The sequence below is a fragment of the Fringilla coelebs genome (assembly GCF_963513975.1).
Source record: "Fringilla coelebs genome assembly, chromosome: 13".
In the NCBI taxonomy this organism is placed as follows: Eukaryota; Metazoa; Chordata; class Aves; order Passeriformes; family Fringillidae; genus Fringilla; species Fringilla coelebs.
The window spans coordinates 13368810-13388899 of NC_140039.1; the positions used below are offsets into that span (position 1 = coordinate 13368810).

A 20090-nucleotide genomic window follows, 5' to 3' on the forward strand; every position below is an offset into this window, starting at 1 on the left:
AGACATTTCCGGGGGAGAATTCAGTACTGTCTCTTGATAGAGGGTCACAGAGGACTTGCCTGGGGATGCAGGTGGCTGTCTGGAAGAGAGGAAGGTGTCTGGCAATTCTGTTGCTCTGGGACAGGTTTTGGACTTGCTTGTGGAGTTTCTGGTGCTGTTTGGGGATTTCAGAGCCTTGCTGTAGGGTTGCCCCTCTCAGTTTAATTTTTCTCTCTTCTCCCTCAGCACATGTGAAGATGCTATTTTATATTGCAATTATTTTAAATTAAATCTGGGTTGTGCTGGAGGCATTTGAAGTCCTCTGGGACTGAGCTTGCAGCCATGCTAGTGGCAGCAGCCTTTCTAAAGCACATTGTATATTCAGTCTAAAGTGCTGAGAAGGGAAAGGAGAATATCCCTGCTGAATCAAAAAATGGAGATGGAGTGTCCCAAACTCTTTGCTAAGTGAGCAACACGGAGTCCTCTTAACACACAGAGCCTACCTATCCACATCAAAGTGACTGCATTGAGTAGAGAACAACTTTCCACTTGCAGGGCTGCAGGGTAGTGAACTGGAAGCATTTGTGTTGCTCTGAGTGCTCAGGACATACAGACTAGATTCTAGATTCTGCTGCACAGAACCTGTGTGTGCTTTTTACAAGATGTGAAGTGACCAGAGCATGCTGGAGGAGATAGCTGCACTTGTGTGGATGAGGGCTTGATTTTGCAATGTGCTTCCTAGCTCTGGGTTGCTTTTATTTCTGTGGGAGACCTCAGGCTGTGTTGGGGCCAGCAGCTGCTCTGCAGGGATGGTTTGGGCCATGCTGGGGGGCATGAGCTCGGGAAAGGGGAAGGTTGTGAGCATTGCCATGAGTGCTCAGTGAGAAGATTGGTCACGGGGGTTTTACTGCAGGCTGCTGTGGCTCTGTAGTCTGGGGAATACATTGAGCTTGCTACAAGCTGCATGAGCTGTGCTGTGCATAGCATGAGGGGATGTACTTTGTTGTGTTGCCCTGAAAACAGGTGGCCTCACAGTCTCTGTGCAGGGAGAGGCATTTGATTTTTAGCTGTTCAGACCTGTTTCTGCAGGCTGTACTTGGAGATGTTGGCAGCTATGATAACATGAGATGAATAAAGCTTAAGAGAGGCTGTGGTGTGATGTTTGAGGGTGGACACCCTTCAAGAAATGAAGGGAGGATATCTCACTTTCCACTGTACAATGAGCCTGTCTTTAGCTGCACTTGCTGACAGTGCTTGAGATCTCAAAGCTGAGATCCCCTTCCATGTTTTAGGAAGAGTTTCCCTAGAGTTTGTTTGCTTTAAAATTTTTCTTTTTTACTTTTGTGCATAGGGAGTCTTTGTCCAATTCAGTGTGGTCTTGGAAGGGGAGAAATTCTTGGGACTCTTCCAGGGGGGAAAAAAACCAAACAACTGTAAGCAGGAAAATCTTCTGAATGTGGAGCAGCAGTGATATGAATTAGTCCCAGATGTGTGCTTGTTTGGCATGTAGTTGGATGGTACTGTGAGCTACGGCCTGATGCAGCAATGGACAGTGAATCATGACTGAGTCTGAATGTGCTGGCTAGGAAAGAAGCCAGAGCAGTTTGGACTGTCAGCATAGAGAAAAAACTGAAGTGTACCTACCTCTGGAGTGACTGTCAGCTGTAAGCACATGGTCAGAAGTGTGGTCAGTGGTGCCCAAAGGGAATTGCTGAAAGGGAAAATAACGCTGGTGGTGTGTCCCTGTCACCCTCGGTGCGCATGAACGCCCACCTGGGCTGATACACACTGTGGAGTTGGAGCAGATTGAAAGGGTCTTTCCCCGCTGGGAGGCCCCTTGCTCAAGGCATTTTTGCTGCTAGACTAAACAAAGCAATCGCTGTGTGTGTGTGGGCTGATGCATTCTCCCGTCTCTGATTTCCAGGTCACGTGGATGGTGATCTATAAAAGAATGGGCTAAGATGGGTTGAGCTCAGTGTACCCCCTCCCTGAGCTTTTACCGTGACTCATGGTTCCTTGGGAGGGAGGAGGGCGGGTTCAGTGGAAACAAGAGCTTGTAGCTGCTGGGCTAAACTCCAGCCTGTGGTGGAAAGGCTTCCTAGTTGGAGTACATAGAAAAATCGGCTTTCTCACCCACGTCCTCTATCCCTCAGGAGGAAGAGCTGTGCATCATCACCGCAGGCTGTCCTCTGGAGCAGAGCGCAGCAGTCTGAAGACAGGCTGCCTTCCACAGGGTTGGTTGAAGTCAAGTCCTCCAGCTCCTCCTCATCAACCCATTCTGATAACTTCCTGAGGATTGGAAGCAGCCCACTAGAAGTGCCCAGATCCAGGTGAGGTGGGAGCAGGGCATTTCTCAGCAAAATGAGTGTCTGGTAAAGGGAGTGCAGGGCTGCGCTTGTGTGGTTCTGGAAACACTGGAGCACCTGTGTTTGTATCTACAGACAAACCTCAGGAGGACTGTTTCCTTTCTAGTCTGACCTTATGTGAAGTGCTGGCCACTGAACACAGACACTCCTGCCTGAGCCCCTAGAGGAGCAAGGAGCTGTGCTGATAACAGCCAGCTGTCGTATGCCTGTCCTCAGCGCATGCCTCAAATCTGAGCTCTGGCATCTCTGCATCCTGCATGCTTGCAGCTCACAGCACTTTCTCTGTCTAACACATCCACCAGGGTTTGAAATGGCTGTGGTGTTTCAGGAAGGAAGTTTTTCAAACCAAGCAGACCTCACTCTGCATCTATCCTCTCCCCCTTTTCATCTGCTGACCCTCCTGATGATGCAGGTTGGAAAAAACTGAGTGCTGGTGGCAAGCAGAGGTAGGAATTTGCTGGGAGCAAGCTTCGAGCACTGTGCCAGCACAAAGGATTCTGCCCTGAAGGCTGAGTGTTCCTGCTGGGGAATGGGGACCCTGGACCTGAGCCTAATCTCACACCATAGTAAAGGCACTCTTCTGGAGTCTGACCCTGTGATAGGGCAGCATCGAGCCATGAGCTGGCCTAGGGAAGAAAGAGCAGAGCTGTGGAGCAAACACTGTGTGTTTAGGCCACCATGGAATAAAGAGACTCTGAGATAAGAGGTTGCTGTTAACAGAGTCATATGCTCGTGTAGCCTCTGCAAGTTTTCTGATAAGTCTTTTTGTAGTGATTCTGAATCAGCCACCAGCCAAATCTGAGTATTCTCTCATCATATGGAAAATAAAATGACAAACAAGTAAAGCATTGAAAATTTATAAGACTTTCTTAACAAGTGTCTCACAATTCCAGAGAAGAACCCTAGTGTCTGACAGTTTTCATAAACGAGGGTAACTGTTCTCCCCAGGGAAAGATATCAATAGGAGGGGTTGGAATTGTTGCTGGGGCCCACCTCTGCATGCCCACCTCTGCATTTTCTGTAAGATGGAAAGAATCTCCTGAGAAGCGAAGAAAATACTGGAAAGAAAACAGCTTGTCTTGGGAGCTGCGTTGTTCACAATGGTAGTGCCGCAACTCCTGTGTGTGGTCCCATGCCCTTCCCAAGGTCTGACAGGCTGTTCAGTGCTTGCTGGTAGCAAGCTTGCAGCAGTGCTCAGGACGAAGCAGTTTGTAATGCTTCAGCCAGACTGCTCTGCAAGAGCAAAGAGGAGAAACAGGAGTAGAGGGAAGAGCACCATAGTGAGGGTTAGGATTGCCTTATCAGACACTGTCATGGGTTGCAGTTTCTGTGTTCTAAGCACGGTATGTTTTCTCCTGAAAGAGGTTGTGTCATTCCAATTGGCCTTTGGTCTCCCTGCTTCAGCTGTGGTAGTCTGAATTGGTCTAGTAGATAACACAGTACCTTCAGCCACCATTTTCTACTCTGAAGGAAACAGTAGATCCCATTTTGGGTGGAGGACTGTGACAGAAGGAAGAGGTAATTTCTGTCTCTTCACCTCCTGAAAAATCGTGGTACTAAGATGGAAAAGCAGGAGCACAGAGACTGATCAGGATGCCAAAAATACCTTTATTCCTGCAGTGCTGCTGGCAGGTCAACACCCAGGGCTCTTGAGATGAAGAAACCACTATACTTGACTTCCTAATCCTCTGCGTGGCCATAGCAACAAACCACTTTCCTCAACTTCTGCTGCAGTGGTTAAAATGGTTGCTTGTAAAATGCCAGCAGGTGTCCTTCAGGTAGTTCAGGTCAACAGCCCAGTCCAGGTGCTGGCAGGCAGGGGAGCTCTGGAGGGAACAAAAAGGCAAGTCAGCAGGAGACATGAGCATGGCCTAGGAGGGGAGAACTGGACTGCCTGAAAAGAAGGGGTCACAAATGCCCAGTCAGACTTTAGGAGCCAAGCCCCTCTCCTGGCCAGGCAATGTCAACAGGCTGCTGCTGTCACATTACCAGCCCATCTTGTGAATCTTGCTCTGATCCAGAGATCCTGGGTAAATTCCAGGATGGTTCTTGTAAGGCAAAGCAGTACAAAGGCAATTCCCATCTGTCTTTCTAGCTTATTTCAACATGATGGTAAGATCACATCTGCAGAAGACAAACACAGAGGAAGAGATTGCATAGACTATTTGCAGAGTAGAATAAGGTGCTGCTTGTTCTACAGAGAGCTCTTAGTATGGCAGTCAGTGTGCCTCAGATTGAACCCCCTGCATGCAGTGGAGTTGCAGTTTGCAAACCTTTTCCTGTATTTGCATTTGACACCAGCAGTCTAAGCGTCCCATGACACTGCAGAAAAATTCTGTATCTGTGTCAGGGATTTAGTGTGTGTCTACATAGAACTAATGTGGATTAGCAGCTGGATAATCTTTGGGAATGTGCTTTTGCTAAGTCAATTAAACAAAACCCAAAGTACTATGATCTAGAGAGTCAAGATCTGGAGGAGTTAAATTGCAGAGGATCTGCTTTGACCAGCAGTCACAGAGAACTCCCTTACTTAAGGGCTGCAGATGGCTGAGCTGTGAGTCTGGAGGGAGCACAGTGAGAGCAGAATGGGACAGAGAAGCTGCTTCCCCTTGGCTTTGGGTGTTTTGGTGGTAGTGAGAAGAGTGTGTGTGCACTGTGTGTCTTGCTCCTTTTACAGCCACCTCATTCGGAAGGTGTACATGCAATGTGACACCTTGGGGTAGTGACCACAGCAGGAGAGGAATTGTTTACAGCAATGTTTTCTGGAATTACTGCATGACCATGCCACAAAATGGGCTTGCTGGCTGGCACATGACTATGTGCTGCAATCAGAAATGGTGCTCACAGAGAACAGGCTGCTCGGGCCCTATCCCAGCGTGTAGATAACTGTCTGGGATTCAGCCAGGATTTGCAGTGCTTGGCAGGGTGCCATACTCCTTGCCAATATTTCCCACACAAAGGTGGGAAGGGTTGCCCTTTACTCCAGGTTGTCAGAGTCTGCCTGAACATACAGAACATACTTAATGCTTCAGTTTGAGGCAAGAACATATGCTGGCAAATGAGCTGCTTCCCAAATAGTCCTAGGTGTGTGGAAATACGCCAGGTGAGCAGGAGCAGCACGGGGCAGGATGGAGCCTAGCTGTTGGCACTTGGCACTCATCTCAGTTATGTATTAAGAAAGGGAAGGAACCCTGACTGTTGCTCTGCCTCCGGTATTGACTCTTCTCTGGCAGGCAAGTGAGTGTCCATGTGCTCTGAAATACTGTCTTGTGCAGCATGTTGCATGGAAAGCACTGACCTAATTAAAAGGAACCATTCCAGGTTAGGAGCTGCCAGTTTATGGCCTGCGAGAGGTCCCTTCTTGTGTGAAGGAACAGCTTGCAGCTCATCTCTGTTTTGCTAATCTAATTTAGTTAATCTTGCACTTTTGAGGGAGTTTCTTCCCACTCGTGGACCTGAAGAGGTGGGTGTGTGAAGCTCACTTTGATTCTTTTTCTGTCTGCCATTAGATGTCTGTGGCAGAGACAGCGACTTGAAGATTGGCTGTATCTCATCTCCTCTAACCATGTCAGCTCTGCTGCTGTTGTCCGGCTGCTTCCCAGCACTCTGTGCTGCCCTCACTCCTAGCCAGCCTCTGGCATGGCAGTCATGTATTGCAGGCATGCTGTTCTTAAAGACTTGGGAACTTGTTCTGGTGTCCTGGCAGTTCCAGCTTGTTCCCAGGGCCTCACTGAAGCTCTTTTGGGGTTCTGCAGTAAGATTTTACAAGAAATATTCAGGGTAGAAATTACAGGAAGACTTTCACCTCTAGCATTGACTGGATTGCATTGGGGTGCAGTCACCCCAGACATCTAGTCTTGGTCTCAAGCCAAATTCAACCTCTAAGAAGCTCTGTTGCCACTGCAGTGAGAACACAAAATTTCCCATGCTGTGTCTTCCCAGGCTTAGCCCTTGCTGTCTCTTGAGGCTGTTCAAGATCCTTATTGATTGTGACATTTCCTCAGGAGCCTCCTTTGAGAAGGCTTTGGGAATAGAGGGAAAGGTGTGCCACAGTATCTTACCTCTGCCAGCCAGGCTCAGATCTCTGGGCTGGGAAAGAAATTACTTAGACTCATCGCAGAGTCAATCAGTTTATTCAATGAATTGACAAGTGTTTATTGTGCTGTCTGGAGGCAAGGCACAGAATTGACTGCCTTGAACTCTTAGTGTTGTTGCATTAGCTGAAATTTACTAAGTTTGCACAGCTGCTTGACTGGTTTGGGGACCCCAGGAAGGGATGGAGGACTAGAGAGTCACCAAGTCAGTCTTGCAGGAGATACACTGTGCTTTTATCAGCCTGTCCATGGCAGAATTCAAAAGATGACTTTATCCACCTCTAAGAGGTGGTGTAAGATCAGTTTAATCTCAGCTGACAACCATGGAAGGTGACCAGCACCTGGAAGCTGAGGCCACAGACCCAAAGCAAAAAAACAATTTTCTGTTCACCTTCTTTAGCACAGACTTATCTGACTGGTGTGATTGATGATATTGGGCAGAGGGATATTTTTGCTGTCCCTGCTGCCCTGGATCATGGCTTGCCATGTGGGCAGAGTCTCCTCAGTAGGCTCCAGATACTACTCTCCCTTTACAAGAGCTGCAGAACTCTGCTCTCTGTTCTCTCTGGAGATCCTGCTGTAGTCCAGGCCCTCCTCTGCCATTCATGCTTGCCCTCTCCAAAGCCTTTGTTTCTATCTGGCCACAAACCTGTTCTCTGTTCAGCAGCTCATTACTTTTTCTGGTAGAATCCTGTCTCTGCCTACTTTCAGCCCAAGCCTATTGCCTACAGATCTCTTTACTCCTTTAGCTCAATTTTGTGTCACCATGTGTGACACTCCTGTTTTTCCTGTCTGGCTGTGCTGTGCTCTCAGGGAGGTGACATCTTCCTCTTCACTCTGCACTGAGGCAGCATTCCTCCATGCTTCTCCCTGGCATCCTGCACTGTTCCCACTGTGATTCCATCATAGCACAGTGCTGTGGGCTCAAACACTCTGCCTGCTCTCCTTCACACTGACTCCCTCCACTTTATCTTCCAAAGGCATGGAGAGAGGTAGATGTCACTGAACAGCAGCTCCCCCTCCCTTACAAATTCCTTGCTTTCCAGGGAAGATCCCTGTCTGATCTCCAGGAGGTCTTCCTAACAGTATATGCTTTGCTTTTGCTTTCAGTGAAGTGCTCTCATTCTTACTTGGGCATTATGTACCCCAGGAAAAGCACCATTTTGCAATACAGGGTTCTCCCAATACTCTGACCCTCACTCCTCAGTTCATTGAGCAGCCAGAGAACAAGATCTGTGTGAGACAGGTGAAGCTCTCCTCTCCCTGATTTCTGCTGTCATGTCCTTTCAGAGCCTGAGCTGCCATGCAGGGGTATTACCCCCAAACTTGCAGCCATGATGAGAAGCTGATATGCAGGGAATTGTGTGACTCCCTTTCTGTGCTTGTACAGCCAGCTTAGGACATTTCACACTGCTCAAACTTGGCTGTATTGATCAGACTAATTAAATGGCAGGCCTGGAATTAGATCGAGATTGCAAATAGGTTTCCTGCTGTGCATCTCTTCCCACTCTTGCTTTCCAGTCTAGCTCAGGTCCTTCTTGCTGTGGGAGAGCCTGTCTTTGTGGCTGTTCTCTTGGTCCCTTGGGGAGCAGCTGCAGTGCGCCACTGCTATTCTTAGCTGTGAAGACAGCGTGCAAGTACCTGGCCCAGCAGAGCTGGAGCACTGCTCTCTGCCCAGCAGAACTCAGATAAATTATCCAGAAGATCTTGGTAGTGTGTAATTGAGCAGCTCTGCCACAGGCTGTGCTTCCAGCTATGTACACTCTGCTGTGCAGCAAGGCTTAATAATTGCTTGCTCCCTTGGAAGCCAAGAGCTCTGGGTTTGTCTCAAGTGATTGTGCCCTCTTCTCTGAGATTTTGGAGGGACTCCTCAGACTTACTTGCTGCATTTCATGCTTCTTTCCTGGTGGGAGATTGCATACATCAATTATTCTTCCTTGGCTATTTAGCCTGTCCTGAAAATGTTTTGTCACCTGCTTTCTGGCACAGCCCTTTCTTTAATACAGAAATGAAGGGGGTAGGTGTCCTGGGTATGCCTTGAGCCTTGGCTCTGTTCAGATCTGGTGGTAATGGCTCAGGAGTGATCTGCTTTCTAACTGCTGCCGGGACAATGATCTGTAAGTCTTTCCCAGCACTAACCAAGTCACAGCCTTGATTTGCCCTGCTGCCCTGGGATGTGCTAACAGCTACAACGAGCAACAGGGGAATGTCCCTTATACAGCACAGCTTTTACATCTGTGAAGGACTCAGGGCAGGATGTGCTGTCCATCTCACTAATGGGTTCCTCAGTTCTGCATGGCCATCTGCTTCATGCTGGCTCTCTACTGTCCAGCTCCTGGTGTGCTCCTGCTGCTTTGTTGGCCCCAGCCAGCTTGGCTCTCCCTTCACTTTCAAAGGAAAGGCTTGGTCTGGGGCCCAGCTCGAGCTGCATGTTGCGCCCTGGTCCCTGCGTGTCAACAGCGCTGGCACGGGCGCTGCTGGCCGCCCGCCCGGCAGGTCCCTGGCAGCAGCAGCAGTGAGAAGCTTGTAGCTGAATGATCTGACTGATGGCGCCGTCTCCCTCTCTCTCTGCCCCAGATCGGCCGACCATTCTCTGCCCGGATCTTCCGTTTCCACAGACTTTGGCAGCTGGCAGATGGTGACAGGGTGTGGCAGTATTCGGGAGCAGGCAATCCTGAACGCAGACGCCTCTCTCCCTTGCAGCTTCCCGGATGAGTTCTCTAACGCTTGCCTGTAAGTGTCTGAAATGCAGGATCTCTCCTTGCGTCTCTTGGCTGCCTGCGAGCGCTGCAACTTTATCACTCTGGCACTTTTGGAGAAGCCTGGGAGCCCATAACGAACTGTTCCACCTTCTCTGCCTCGATGGTTTCTATCCACAAACTCAATCCCTGAGCACTATTTGCTTATGCCGAACACGGAAAGAAAATGGCACTTTTTCTGCCTAATGAGGGGGGAGCACTTTGCTTTCTGTAGGAAGAAGAGGTTTTTTCTCTCTTGCTTGAAGATGCTGAATTTGGGTATAATTGAGTGCAGTTGAGGATTCATGTTTGTCAGGACAGGACTGGTAACCCAGATTTCTTGCTTTTTGATTTTGCTCACCTACATCTCCCCACTGGGGTCAGATCCTTGCTGGAGTAAGAGAAGGACTTTCCTTCTGTAACCCAAATTTTGTCTGGGCTTGTGCAGTATCATTTTCAGGTGCTGTGCCTGGATGGTGCAGAGCCACAGAGACCTTGTGTCCTGCCACATGAAATGGCTGGGAGGCAAATATTCCTCCCCAAATAGAAATCCACCTCTGGAAGCTTGAAAGACTGGAGATGCTCTTTAATTGCTGTTAGAGGAGTGCCTTGGTTTGTGCCTTCAGGCTGCAAACTCTTCATCAAGAAACTGAAATGGCAGATCAGGGGCTGCTGCTAGCAAGCAATGCTAGAGCTGTGCTGCCAGATGCTCAGTCCCTTACTGAGATCTGAGTACGTGCTTTGGAGGCTGAGGGCAAGCGACGTGAAAACCCGTGTGTCCTGTGAGACAGGCTGCCTGCCCTGGCTCTGTGTCTCGTGTGGCTGCGTGCTGTGCTGCTGAACAGAGTAGAGCAGCTGCCTTCAAGTTACAGTGAAGCTACAAGATCCATGAATCGACAGATCAAAACATTGCAAGAGATGTTGGACATGGCCTGGCCAGGATTTGTTCTTCTCCTTTCCCGAGGACACACTGAGCTGCTCCTGCAGTATTTTGGAGATGGGAAAGGCAGAAGGGACTGAAGGATGGGCATCTGAATAGTGACTGCTTTACTGTGTCCTGAGCCTGGCTGTGCTTAGTCACTGCTGATCACCAGCAAGTTATTGCTGCCCTTGGAGTTGGATCTAATGTCAGAATAGGGAATTCAACAGAGAAACATGAATCAAAGTTGATAGGCCTTAGGCTTATGCAGTTTGGAAAATGACTGCTTGCAGCAGTGGATTCAAAAGGAGGAGAACAGTGGTGGTGCTTCTCCTGTGGGTGCTCTGCCCTGTTCAGCTATTCACTAAAGCTGTGGGTTGCTTGAGGGCTGGGGACTGCTCAACTGAAGCTGTTGGGACCAGGCACTGCACTGAAAGGATGAAGAGTTCCCAGCGGTGTTGTGTTGAGCTTAACCCAGAGCCTCTACCCTCTCTCTGTTCTGCATCAGCCTTGTTTGCTCAGGACTCCATTGTGGTTTTATCCCAGTTTTTGCAGCCCGACACAGTATGATTTTTTTCTTTTAATTCCATTTAAGTTCCCACTTTGCATCTTCACTGGCAGCAGCTCGATGAAGGTATGCTTTTCACAGCCTACTTCTTGTGCTTGTGTGGGGCTTGTCAGGGCTTACTTCGAGCTGGGGCTTTGACAGCCTCCTCTCATCCCGCACCCCAAGCTGCAGGCAAGCGGGCAGGCTGTAGGAAGTGTAGCGGGGCAGAGTGCCGTGGATTTGGCAAGGAAGCACGACCTGCCTCGCGGTGAACAGTTCAGGGTGAAATACTGCAGCCAGTCTGCAGGGCTTGGTGTGGAGCAGTGGCTGGCTGCTTGACCCTGTGCCTTAGAGTGTCTTGCTCCACAAAACAAACCGAAAAACCCAAATACAAAATCTGCCTTGTAAAGAGGTGTGAGAGCCACAAGACACGGGATCTAACTGCTGCACGCCCTCGCTTACCTCTGCGCGTGACATCTGAGATCGCTGTACTCGGGTGCAAGTAAGTCCTGCCTTCACGGAGTTTATTTTAAATGCTAGCAGGTTTGCGAGTTCCACGTCCTAATTAGGTTGCCAAAAAGCATCACTAATGTGTTTAGATATGTTGTTGCCTTTTTTTGCCCTCTGGCTTCTCTTTATTATCAGACACAGTAAACAGCGGCCTGGTTGGCTGCCTCGGCATCGCTTGCTGTTTATAGGCCTCCCACCATATCCTCTTGCTGCTGTTTCCGGACCGAAGCTGTTGGCTGTGGGTGGTTAACACTTCCATTCAAATGAGCTGTGCCAATTTATAGCCAGCCCAGGCGCTGGAAGATTAAAGAGAATTTTTTATGGGGAAGGTTCGCACTGTGCCCTTGGAGTGACCTTTGAGGAATGTCTTAATCTCTCTGGGAAGCACTGGCTTGTCGCAGAGGCACCACAGCAAGGATCGTTTGAGGCTGGAGAGTTTGGAACAGCTGCCTCTGGGCCCCAGTCTTGCTTTCCCCTGCTCCCTTGGCTAGTCTTGCCTTCCTTCTGCTGTTTTCCCCCTGCCCCTAACCAGGTGTGTGGATCAGCAGGAGAAGAGAGCAGGTCCCATGGGAAGTCATGCCCTACTCTGCTCCTGTTTGCTGAGAGCAGCCATGCTGGGGAGCAGAAGTAAAGCGGTGCTCAGCTCTCCTCTTCCTATGGCTGTAGTGTTCCTCGGGGCTTTTGTCACCTTGTCCGCTCCTTCTCATCCCCCCTTCCACAGAGCTCTCTGTGCTGGCACAGGCACGTGAAGCGGGGCTGGTGGAAGTGGTTGCAAATAGGTTGGAAGCGACTGTCCAGGCCCAGCACATGTGGACAGGCTTCATCTGTGTGAGGAGGGGAGGGAGCTGGCATAAGGACTGATGTCAGCAGCCACTTTGCCAAAGCACCGCTTTGTTTATGAACTGCAGCCTTATGAACACTATGGTGGTGGGAAAAGCAGGGGACAGTGGGGTGTATGAAGGAGGAAACCCCATGGGGGGAGCAGGAGACTGAGGTTGCAGCTGGCTCCGTGGGTTGGATGAAGAGGCAGTGGCACCAGCTGCCACCAGCTCTGTGGACAGAGCCTTTTCAGGCTTGCACTGCCTTAGCCCCTGCAGCCCCTTGAGCACCACAGCCCTATGTCAGGAGTGAGAGCTGGGATGTGGAGAGCAATGGCTGCAGTCACTGACCTCCCCTTCTCTCTCCTAGACTGGTGTCAGCAAGTGACCGAGAGTCTCGTCTGGAGGAAGTGCGTTCTGCCTTTCTGGCAAGCTACAGCCGGACCATCGGCCTAAAGGCCGTGCCCCCCAGCCCCTCAGGGGCCATCGGTGGCCTCCTCGAGCAGTTTGTGCGGGGCGTGGGACTGAGAGGCAGCAGCACCCTCTGAACACAGCGATCCCAGACCACTGCCTGGAAAACTGGGGCTGGCACGTCCCGCAGCAGAGTCCTGGGACCCTCTTCTTGGTGCGGGCACCTGCTGCACCCAGCGCCCGCTGCCAGCCCCCCCTGCCTGGGGCTGGGGGGGGTGCGGGGTCTTCGGCGAGTCTCTGCAGTAAATGACCCGAGCTGTGCCCTCTCCTGCCTCCTCTCTGGGCTGCGGGCGGGGGCTGCGGGGGCGGCGCGGGGGAGCCGCTCACTATAAATAGCCCGGCCCACTCTTCGCGAGCGTCGGCACCGAAATAACACCGAACCGAACCTGGGAGGAAGCCCCCGGCGGGGCGGGATTGGGGCTGAGCTCCCTGTGCCCCTGACTGGGAATCGCGGGCGGGACGTTCCGGTGGAGCAGAGCCCCAGGAGCCGAACCCTCTGGTGCCCGGGTTGGTGCCACCGCTGCCGGCAGAGAAGGGCCGTCGTGCTCGAGCTGTGCTGAGTTGTGCCTGTGCCGAGCCGAGCCGTGCCCGTGCCGTACCCGCCCCCGGGCGCGCCTCCTCGGCGGCGCGGGAGGAGGCGGCGCGGAGCATCGGCGGCGCCCGGGCGGGGATGGCGGCTCCGGGAGCGCTGGAGCCGGCGGCCGGCAGCGTGCCGGGCACCAAGGTGGAGCTCACCGTGTCCTGCCGGTGAGCCGGGAGCCGGGCGAGGGAGCGGGAGGGCGGCGGCTAGTCCGTGGGCACGGGTGGGTGCGAAACGCACCGGGATGCGCGGCGGGGCTGCTCGCTGCGTCCCGCTGCCCGCCGCTCAGCCCCTGGCTCGAGGCGTTGTGAGCTGCGCGTCCTCCTCTCTCCCCGGGTAGCTCTCGGTGCCGGGGCGTATGCCCAGCGTCCCTCTGCCCTGCTGCTATCCGTCCCGTCCCCTTCCTGGGGTCCCATGGGATGCTGTCACCGGGCACGGCTACGTGAAGCGACCCGATGCCCTCAACGGCGGCTGGGGTGCGGGACGGCCGCTCGCGGGGCGATGTTTGTGGGAGGTGGGTGGTGCTGGCGGGACGCGGGGTGCCAGCGCTGGCTGCGAGCTCGGTGCAAGGCAACAGGACCGGGAACGTGGCAGCGGGAGAGGGGCTGTTCTGTGCCCCAGCTTCTGGCCAGGGTCCGCCGATCAAGCGGCGGCGGCTGAGCCGGTTTGCCGGCGGCTAAATATAGCCCGTCGGAGGCACCGCTGCTTGCGGCCGGGGGTCCCGCTCGCAGGGACAGGCACCAGCGTCCTGCTGAGGGGTAGCGTCCCCGTGCCGGGGGTCCTGTGGCACGGTGTGCCCCGACCAGGGTGGGTACCTCCAGCACATCCCCGAGCTATGCAAACTCTGCGCCGGGCCGGGGGCTGTTGTGCTCTCGCGGCGGCTGAGCCCTGGCCCCCGCTCCCAGCTTCCCTCACAGCAGACAGAGAAACTGTGGGTCCACGGGACCGGGCAGCTCCAGGCAGGGTCTGGGGGTCACACCAGGAGACAACCGAGAGCAGCCTTCGGCTTCGCAGCCCGAGGACCCAGCCCAGACCAGGGTGGGGTCTCTCCCCTGCGTGCTGGGGCCAGGGGAGCTGGCTCAGCCCCGCAGCCCCCGGCCGTACCCCAGCCCACCCTGTGCTGCCACCCCGGGGGTGCGGGAAGTATCCCAGCAGAGCCGGTAGCATCCCCCGACACTTCCCGGTGTCACACCGCGCACAGGACTACGATCAATCGCTCTGCCGGTAGGTGTGTCGGGGGATGCCCACTGGCTGCTCAGCCCCTGCTCCAAATGTCTCCTTTCTTCTCACTTCTGCACCCTGCCATTAGCCAAGCTCCTGCTGCCGGGGCGCGGCGGGCACTCAGCCGGCGCCGCCGGCACCGGGGAAGGTTTCATCCTGTAAATGGGTTCCCTGTCATGTTCAATCATCATCAGCGCTGGAGACGCTGCTTGCCGCTTGCTCTGCTGCCCCACCGAACCTTGCAGAGGGAGCCAGCGTGTCTCCTTGGGAGTGCCGATGCTCTTATCCATGGGTGCCAGCACGGCCTTCTGGCATGGTGCTGACCTGTGATCAGGGGGATGGACATGGGGACCCGTTGCTGGGCCAGGTGGATGGCGCTCAGGTTGGCTCATGCCTGGCTCTTCCCCCAGGAACCTGCTGGACATGGACACATTCTCCAAATCCGACCCAGGTGGGTGGTAGAGCCGGGCAGGGGGCATAGCATGGCACAGACACAGCACGGCACGGCAGCCTGGCTCTGCTCCTCTCTCCGCAGTGGTGGTCCTCTTTGTGCAGGTCTCGGGGAGCAGCGAGTGGAAGGAGGTGAGCGTGGCCCCCTCTCCTGGTTAATCCCCAGCTGGGTTAAATGGGCCCATATGGCCACCCGTGTCCACGCTAATGATCCCTCCCCGTCCACGCTAATGACCCGGCCCCGCCAGCAGCGCTAATCCCCCACCGGGATTAGCGCCGAGGCAGCTGTGATGGGGACGGGTCCTGGGGGGGGCCACCCTCACCCCTCTCCCTGCAGTTCGGACGCACCGAGGTGATTGACAACACCCTGAACCCCGACTTTGTCCGCAAGTTCGTCCTCGACTACTACTTTGAGGAGAAGCAAAACCTTCGCTTCGATGTGTGAGTAGGGTGGCCAGGGAAGGGCTTGGCCCCGCTGAGGGTGGAAACAAAGCACCGAGTCAGTAATAAATAAGGATAATAAATAAGAATTCAGTGTCGAGTAGCATGGATGGGTGAGGAAGCGGGGTTGTGTGCTGGAGCATCCCTGCAGGCACCAGCTCAGGGCTCTGCTCTCCCACACCAGCTACAACGTGGACTCCAAGAGCTGCTCCACTTTAAAGCAGGTGAGCACAGCCTGTGCCGGGGGACACCCCGAGGCTGTGTCCTGTGTGGGTGCTGTCGGGGAGGGACAAGTGCCCCTCAGCGGGCTCTAACCTGCTCTCCATCTCTCCATGCCCCGTGGGGACTGGCAGAAGGTACGTGCCTGCCACACACCAGCCCCTGCTCTGCCCTGGGAACCCTGAACCTGGGAGTGCCGGGTGGGGCGGGATGGGGCCAGGACACTCCATAGCTTTGGCTTTTGAGGGGTAAGATGGGTCTAGGGTGGCACAAGGGGTTCAGAACAGGTCAGGGCATGGAGGGCAGTTTGGGGGGTACACAGGATGGGTCCAGAGATGTGGGCTGGCCCTGGGGGCACAGAATGAGTGTAAGGCACATGGAGTGGGCACCTCGGTAGTCCTGGGGATGCACAATGGGTCCTGGGCTGCAAGGTGGCTCTTGGGTCACAGTGTAGCTTCAGGAAACTTGGGTGGCCCAGAGTCAGATTGGTGGCATTAGGAGAGAAAGTGGTGGGTGTGGGTGGTAGGGAACTGGGGCAACCGCCCTCCATGGTCTCATAGTGCTTTGTTTGGGGCACAGGACTTGCTGGGGCAGGCATTTGTGGCACTGGGAGAGGTGATTGGGTCCCAGCGGGGACGCCTGGAAAGACCCCTAACGTGAGTCACACCCTCTGGTGAGGTGAGGCGGGAGGGTCCCACACAGTGTCTTTACCACCTGCTCCACTGGACCCCTCCCTGCATGTCCTGTGCTGGGGATTCTGATCACACTGCCAAGCACGACCAGCTGTGGGACAGAAGCCCCAACCCTGACCTCTTCTCTTGTCCCTGAACTGTCCTCCTTGTCCCCAAGCTGACTGTGCCTCTGGTTCCAGGGGTGTCCCAGGGAAGCGGTGTGGGACTATCTTGCTGATGGCTGAGGAACTGAGCAACTGCAGGGTGAGTACCCATGTACCGGCTGCAGGGTGGAGAGGGCTGCTGCTTGGTCCCTCAGTACAGAAGCTGCTGGTGCCAGGGGTGAGGAGGTGGCTGGCAGTGACAGTCCCTGCCCCTAGGACATCGTCACAATGCAGCTGTGTGCCAACAAGCTGGATAAGAAGGACTTCTTTGGAAAATCCGATCCTTTCCTCGTCTTCTATCGTAGCAATGAGGATGGCACGTGAGCACAGGGACCCAGTGGGGCAGACAGGGTGCCAGCGTCACCAGACGGCGTGGCCCAACCCTGCCCTGTCCCCCCAGCTTTACTATCTGCCATAAGACAGAGGTGGTGAAGAACACACTCAACCCGGTGTGGCAGCCCTTCACCATCCCCGTGCGCGCCCTCTGCAACGGCGACTACGACCGGTACAGGAACAGGGATGGGACAGGGACACAGGCAGCCATGGGGCCAGAGCAGGCTATGAGCAGTTCTTTGTGGGCTTGGCCCCGCAGTGGCAGGCAGCTCAGAATTGGGTCCCGATTGGGTTTTTTTCTCTTTTGCAACCCAAATTACATAAAAGCATCCCCCTCCTTTACAGGGCCCCCACCATGACCCAAATTTCCTGCTCCCTCCTGGCAGAGCCACAAGCTGGGCAGCTCTGCTGGAAGTTGGTGGGCAGGGTGCCTCTGCAGGTTGAGCTGTGGGCCTGGGTGTCCCTAAATCAGGGGCTGGAGGGGCTGTGCGAGCCTGGCTGGTGGCTTACCCACTGTGTGCCTTCACTTTCAGGACGGTGAAGATAGATGTGTACGACTGGGACCGGGATGGGAGGTGAGGGAAGGGACACCAGGGTGCTGCTGAAGCTTCCCAGGGCACCTGTCATCCAGGTGCCTGGCCCTACTGACCCTGTGTTCCTCCTGCAGCCACGACTTCATTGGGGAATTTGCCACCAGCTACCGGGAGCTCTCTCGAGCACAGAGTCAGTTCACAGTGTATGAGGTAGGGTGGTGGGTCAGGGTGAGAGCAGGGTGAACTCCATGCTGGGACTGACTCACCCCTGTGCCTGCAGGTGCTGAATCCCCGGAAGAAATGCAAGAAGAAGAAATATGTGAATTCTGGCACTGTGAGTGGGGCTGGGGAGTTCCTGGGCCTCCTGCCTTCCAGGGGCTGGTATGGCTCCACCTGCTGTGTGTGCCAGGTTCAGGGGCTCCAGATCTGATCCCCTGTGCCCACAGGTGACACTGCTCTCCTTCTCTGTTGAGTCTGAGTTCACCTTCGTTGACTACATCCGGGGCGGGTGAGTGGGGGGCCGGGAGCCCCCCAGCTCCTCGAGATCCCACATGGCTGAGAGTCTCGGGGCAAGGACAGTGGTGACAGTGAAGGTTCAGCCTGGGGGTGACAAGGGGGTACTGGGGCTGGGAAGTAGATGCAGAACAGTGACATGGGGCTGTGGGGTGCTGGCTGGGGAATGGGGGCCGAGGCAATGGGTCTGGGCAAGGAAACTCCAGCACTGTGGGGCTGGAAGATGGTGTCCCTGTGCCATGGGGCCGGCAGCCTCCCTCACTCTCCCCCTTAAGGACGCAGCTGAATTTCACTGTTGCCATTGACTTCACGGCCTCCAATGGTGAGTGCACCTGGTGTGTGGGGGGGTCCCCATCACGGTGGGGCTGGCCATGGGGCAGGTGTGATGGGCACTGTGCTGCAGGGTTGCCATCACAGCCCACCTCGCTGCACTACGTGAGCCCCTACCAGCTGAGCGCCTATGCCCTTGCACTGAAGGCAGTGGGGGAAATCATCCAGGACTACGACAGTGACAAGCTCTTCCCTGCCTATGGCTTTGGTGCCAAAGTCCCACCTGATGGCAAGATCTCCCACCAGTTTCCTCTGGTGCGCCCTCCCTGTGGGATGGGGCTGAGAGTGAATCCAGATCCCCTGGCTGTGGGGCAGAGCTGGTCTTGGGGGTGCCCACAGCAGCTTGGCAGGGAGGGCAACATTCTGTCCCAGCATCCCACAGCCTGGGGGACACCAGGAGCTGTGGTCCCCCACCAAGTGCCCCATCTCTGTCCCCCAGAACAACAATGTGGAGAACCCCAGCTGTGCTGGAATTGAAGGCGTGCTGGAGTCCTACCTCCAAAGCCTGCGCACCGTCCAGCTCTATGGTCCTACCAACTTTGCTCCTGTCATCAACCAGGTGGCTGGGTGAGCACTGGGGCATTGTCCCCTTTGCCATCCCCAAATGCCATCTGTCCCACAACAGGGTCGACTGCCCCACACCAGTGGGGTGCTTGAGGGCCCCCATCCCTTTACTCCATAGGATAGCTGCCCAGGTGACTGATGGCTCACAATACCACGTCCTCCTCATCATCACTGATGGTGTCATCTCTGACATGCTACAGACCAAGGAAGCCATTGTCACTGTGAGTGCACCCTTGTTGCTCTGAGTTCACCTCACATGGACACTATCCTGGCTGACACCCTGCCTCTGCTCCACAGGCTTCCTCCCTGCCCATGTCCATCATCATCGTGGGAGTAGGTCCAGCTGAGTTTGAGGGTGAGTTGGGACTTGGGGACACCAGGAAGGAGGGATGGAAACATTATCCCTTCCTCTGGGATGCCAAAGACATCCAAAGGGCTGGTGTTTCCATCCCCGGTGTTCATCCCACTGAGGCTTGGTGACACCAGCTGTCACCCCCAGCCATGGAGGAGCTGGACGGTGATGAGGTACGGTTGTCTTCCCGGGGACGGTATGCTGAGAGGGACATTGTACAGGTAAGTCTGGCATTGAACCCAGACCTGCTATGGGTGAGAGATGCTCAGTCCCCCTTGGTGAACCCCACAGCAATAGAGTTTCCAACCTGACTGCAAACTTCTTGCCCTCAAAGTTTGTGCCATTTCGGGATTACGTGGACGACTCGGGCAACCAGGTGCTGAGCATGGCCCGCCTGGCCAAGGACGTGCTGGCTGAGATCCCTGAGCAGCTGCTCTCTTACATGAAGACCCGTGACATCAAGCCTCGCCGGGCAGATCCCGAGTAGCTCTTCCACGAGCCATGGGACTGACTGGTGGGGTGAGGATATGTTACCTTTTTTCTGCCGGTGGCCAGGGCTTAACCATGGAGATGTGGCCCCTTTTAGGGAGAGAATCAGCTGCTATCGTTGGTCAAAAGAGGGCTGGGACCTGCTTCTGGCAGTCGAGACCACAGGGCTGGACATCCTCGGCTGCCCCTTGCTCCTGCCCGATGTCCAGCAGCAAGGCAGGACTGTCCCTCGACCGTAGCAGTGCGGGCAGGGACAACGCCAGGGGGAACACGGTGTGTGCCACGGTGTGCGTGTCCCTGGAGAGCAGCCTGGCCTCTGCCCCAGGGAAAGGCTGACCCTCAGTGCCTGCCGGGGGTCTCAGCCCCGCTGCTCCTTGGAGTAGCGGCCTCGCCCTGCTCCTGCCTGCACCCCATTCCTGCCTGCATCCCGCTCCTGCTCCTGCCTGTGCCCCCTCCTCCGGCTCTGCTAACCCGGCTGGCCGGCCTGCCTCAGGCCCTGCCGCACGGCCGGGGCTCCCGCCGCCGGGGGGTGCCGGGGCGGAGGGCAGGCGGGTCTCTACTGCGTTACCGACTGTAAATAAACTGCTCAACCGGGTCTGCTGCCGTGCTGGGGCACGGGGAGCGGGGAGAGCAAGGGGGACGGGAGAACCGGTGAGGCGGGGGTGGCCAGGGAGCCGAAGGTACCGATGGGCGTGTAGCCGGGCCGGAGGAACCGGGAGGACCTTGAAAATTGGGGTGACTTGGGGGACGGAGAGGTCCGGAGGGACCGGGAGGACCGAAAGGGTGAG

General features: G+C 54.9%; 2 protein-coding genes across 7 annotated transcripts in view; both read left to right on the plus strand.

The window, feature by feature from the left end:
• Nucleotides 1–12698, plus strand: part of MTMR14 (myotubularin related protein 14) — a 31271-nt gene extending 18573 nt beyond the window's left edge. Inside the window, exons 17-19 of one of the 3 annotated variants that reach the window (XM_084214668.1) lie at nucleotides 2133–2309; nucleotides 9017–9172; nucleotides 12342–12698. In XM_084214668.1, coding sequence (XP_084070794.1) covers nucleotides 2133–2309; nucleotides 9017–9172; nucleotides 12342–12519 — 511 coding nt within the window. In that variant the 3' untranslated portion in view covers nucleotides 12520–12698. Of the gene's footprint in view, nucleotides 1–2132; nucleotides 2310–2420; nucleotides 2533–9016; nucleotides 9173–12341 lie in introns of those variants that run through there. The other 2 variants (XM_084214669.1, XM_084214670.1) reach the window with 2 other exon arrangements.
• A 167-nt stretch (nucleotides 12699–12865) lies between these two features.
• CPNE9 (copine family member 9) lies at nucleotides 12866–19891 on the plus strand. Of its 4 annotated transcripts, XM_084214675.1 has the most exons (20): nucleotides 12866–13189; nucleotides 14654–14694; nucleotides 14779–14825; nucleotides 15031–15134; nucleotides 15319–15358; nucleotides 15933–16009; nucleotides 16225–16288; nucleotides 16405–16508; nucleotides 16589–16693; nucleotides 17055–17096; nucleotides 17189–17264; nucleotides 17335–17388; nucleotides 17501–17562; nucleotides 17843–17889; nucleotides 17971–18152; nucleotides 18337–18464; nucleotides 18580–18682; nucleotides 18759–18816; nucleotides 18961–19034; nucleotides 19148–19891. In XM_084214675.1, exons 1-20 carry the CDS (start codon nucleotides 13113–13115, stop codon nucleotides 19298–19300), a joined length of 1638 nt encoding a protein of 545 aa, XP_084070801.1. In that variant the 5' UTR covers nucleotides 12866–13112; the 3' UTR covers nucleotides 19301–19891. The 4 variants fall into 4 exon arrangements, with proteins under 4 accessions (XP_084070801.1, XP_084070799.1, XP_084070798.1 ...); XM_084214673.1 differs by lacking the exons at nucleotides 12866–13189; nucleotides 14654–14694; nucleotides 14779–14825 and having other exon boundaries at nucleotides 14878–15134; nucleotides 15319–15490; nucleotides 18896–19034; XM_084214672.1 differs by lacking the exons at nucleotides 12866–13189; nucleotides 14654–14694; nucleotides 14779–14825 and having other exon boundaries at nucleotides 14878–15134; nucleotides 15319–15490.
• Nucleotides 19892–20090: the final 199 nt, after the last annotated feature.